General features: G+C 33.2%; 1 protein-coding gene across 1 annotated transcript in view; it reads right to left on the bottom strand.

The window, feature by feature from the left end:
* MPHOSPH9 (M-phase phosphoprotein 9) overlaps positions 1 to 2,128 on the bottom strand; it is a 62,368-nt gene that overhangs the window by 54,448 nt on the left and 5,792 nt on the right. The window contains exon 2 of the mRNA XM_012663405.1: positions 564 to 717. Coding sequence (XP_012518859.1) covers positions 564 to 717 — 154 coding nt within the window. The remainder of the gene's footprint in view (positions 1 to 563; positions 718 to 2,128) is intronic.

Raw genomic sequence — 2,128 nt, 5'->3', positions numbered from 1 at the left:
CAAATCTAGTGTTGGGAAATTCTACCTTGAGCATTATTCTATGAAACAAAATTTACATAAGTATTCTTTTAACTGTTAAATTTTTATATTACAATTTAACCCATAAACCAAAGAACCACTGATCTGAAAGCAATAGAATGCAATGTATCACAGCTGAAGGTAGTAAGTTACTAAACAGAAGTCTTAATTTATAATTAGAACATTCAAAATATTTCAAAGTGAATTTAGGTTTTTCCAAAATGATAACAATTCCATATAAGTTACTTAACACATTATGATTACTAAAAATTTTAATAATTTTCAGATTCTCAGTTCTCTGAAAAGACGTTTTAGTTCACATTTAATATACAAATTAGTATGTCAAATCGTATGTATTTTTAAAAAAATACTTTTGATTACCTTTTCCACATTTGTTCAATCTTGTTCCCCAATTAATATACTTGACATGTTAGCAATAACTTAATTGTCATGCTCTTCAGGACATAAGTTTGTAATAATTAAGAGTTTAGTAGAGGTATGTTTAAATATAATTAAAATTCCAAAAATAAAACAAAACTAGATACCTCACAGTTTTTCCAAAGTTCCGAGTCAGTCTTTCCACTGTTTTGTAGCTCTTGCATTAAAGAAGTCAGGACTCCAACTGTCCCTTGAATGACAGATGGTCTGGTCTTCCCTGAGAAAGAGGATACCCCGTTTGTACTAAGGTGGGGACTACTTCTGTTGAAACATAAATAATTCAAATGGTTTTCTTCATTCTACCAAAGTGTTGAATAATTCAGCAATTCAAGATTTAGCAGAGCACTACAAAACCACCGATATTTAATCCTTCTAATGGCACCTCATTTGTTGAAAATCTGATAACAAGTTTGTCCACAAAAGGGAAATAACAGTGAAAAGACAGCACTGTTTTTTAAGAACACAAGAGAAAGACTTCTAGAAGTGAGAGAACACTCCAAAGTATCAGCAGAAAAAAAGTTTGTGCTAAACAACAAGAAAAATGTCCAGCTTCTCTGATCTAAATCATTCCAGAGGATTATCTCACCCCACTTTAAGAACAGCCCTTCATTGTGTAGTTCGGATTCTTTTTCTACTGCCTAGAATTACAGTCAAATCCCATTAATTGGATCCCCTTAATTTGGTGTGATAAGCTGATGCTTATCTCTGTGCTATCACTGAATAAAAGCTGCACCAAGCAAATTAGCAGCAAATATTCACGACCTATTTAGCCTATTTCTGTGTAAAATAGCACTGCTTGCTTCCAGGAGGACTGCTTTTCCAAAGTTGAGATGAGTTTACTTCAGATGTGTTTTATAAACAAAGTATAATTCAGGACATTAAAATTTGTTTAAAATTCAGTCACCAAAAGGTCATTGTCATTTATTTATTGTGGGATACTCTGCTTTGTTTCACAAAGAATTTTTTAAAAAGAGAACACTAGTGAAAATAGTAAAATTATAAAGTTAGGAGCAGATAAAATATTAATAAAAATTCAAAGGAAAGAACAACATAATATGTTGTGGATAGAGGTTTACACAGTCATAATAATTGAGTTTAAATGTGGCCAATTTAACTGCCAGTCATGATGAAAGGGAGACAGGTTCAATTACATAACTTTCATTAGCAAGGCATATTTAGGTTCCTCCAGAAAAAAAAATCAAACAGTGTGTTCTAAAAGGAATTTCTTCTAGAACTGGACTTTAAAGGGGCCACAAAGTGATTCAAGAAACAAAATGTGTGGCCAACTTTTACCAAGTACATATAGACTACTGTAGCAGACATCTATTTTGGACCATTTCCCATGTTTTTTAAAATTTCCTCTCACCCTACTTTATGCTGTCTCGTTTTATTTTACATATTCTTCTAAGCTGTCTTAACTTCCTCCTGAAAAGGGCAGAGGATGAACAATTTTAAAAAGCAATTTATTTATTATACACAATTTAAGCCGGGTGTGGTGGTGCACACCTGTAGCCCCAGCCATGCAGGAAGCTGAGGCGGAAGATCGCTTGAGCCCAGGATTTGGAAGCGGCAGTGAGCTATGGCTGCGCCACTACATTCCAACCTGGGTGACAGAGTGAGATCTCATCTCTAAAAAATAAAATAAAATAATAATAATAACAAAGCTATTTGT

This window comes from Propithecus coquereli, unplaced genomic scaffold, assembly GCF_000956105.1.
Source record: "Propithecus coquereli isolate 6110/MARCELLA unplaced genomic scaffold, Pcoq_1.0 Scaffold81, whole genome shotgun sequence".
Lineage (NCBI taxonomy): Eukaryota > Metazoa > Chordata > Mammalia > Primates > Indriidae > Propithecus > Propithecus coquereli.
The sequence above is the reverse complement of the archived record's forward strand: the minus strand, read 5'-3'. Positions and strand labels throughout refer to the sequence as shown.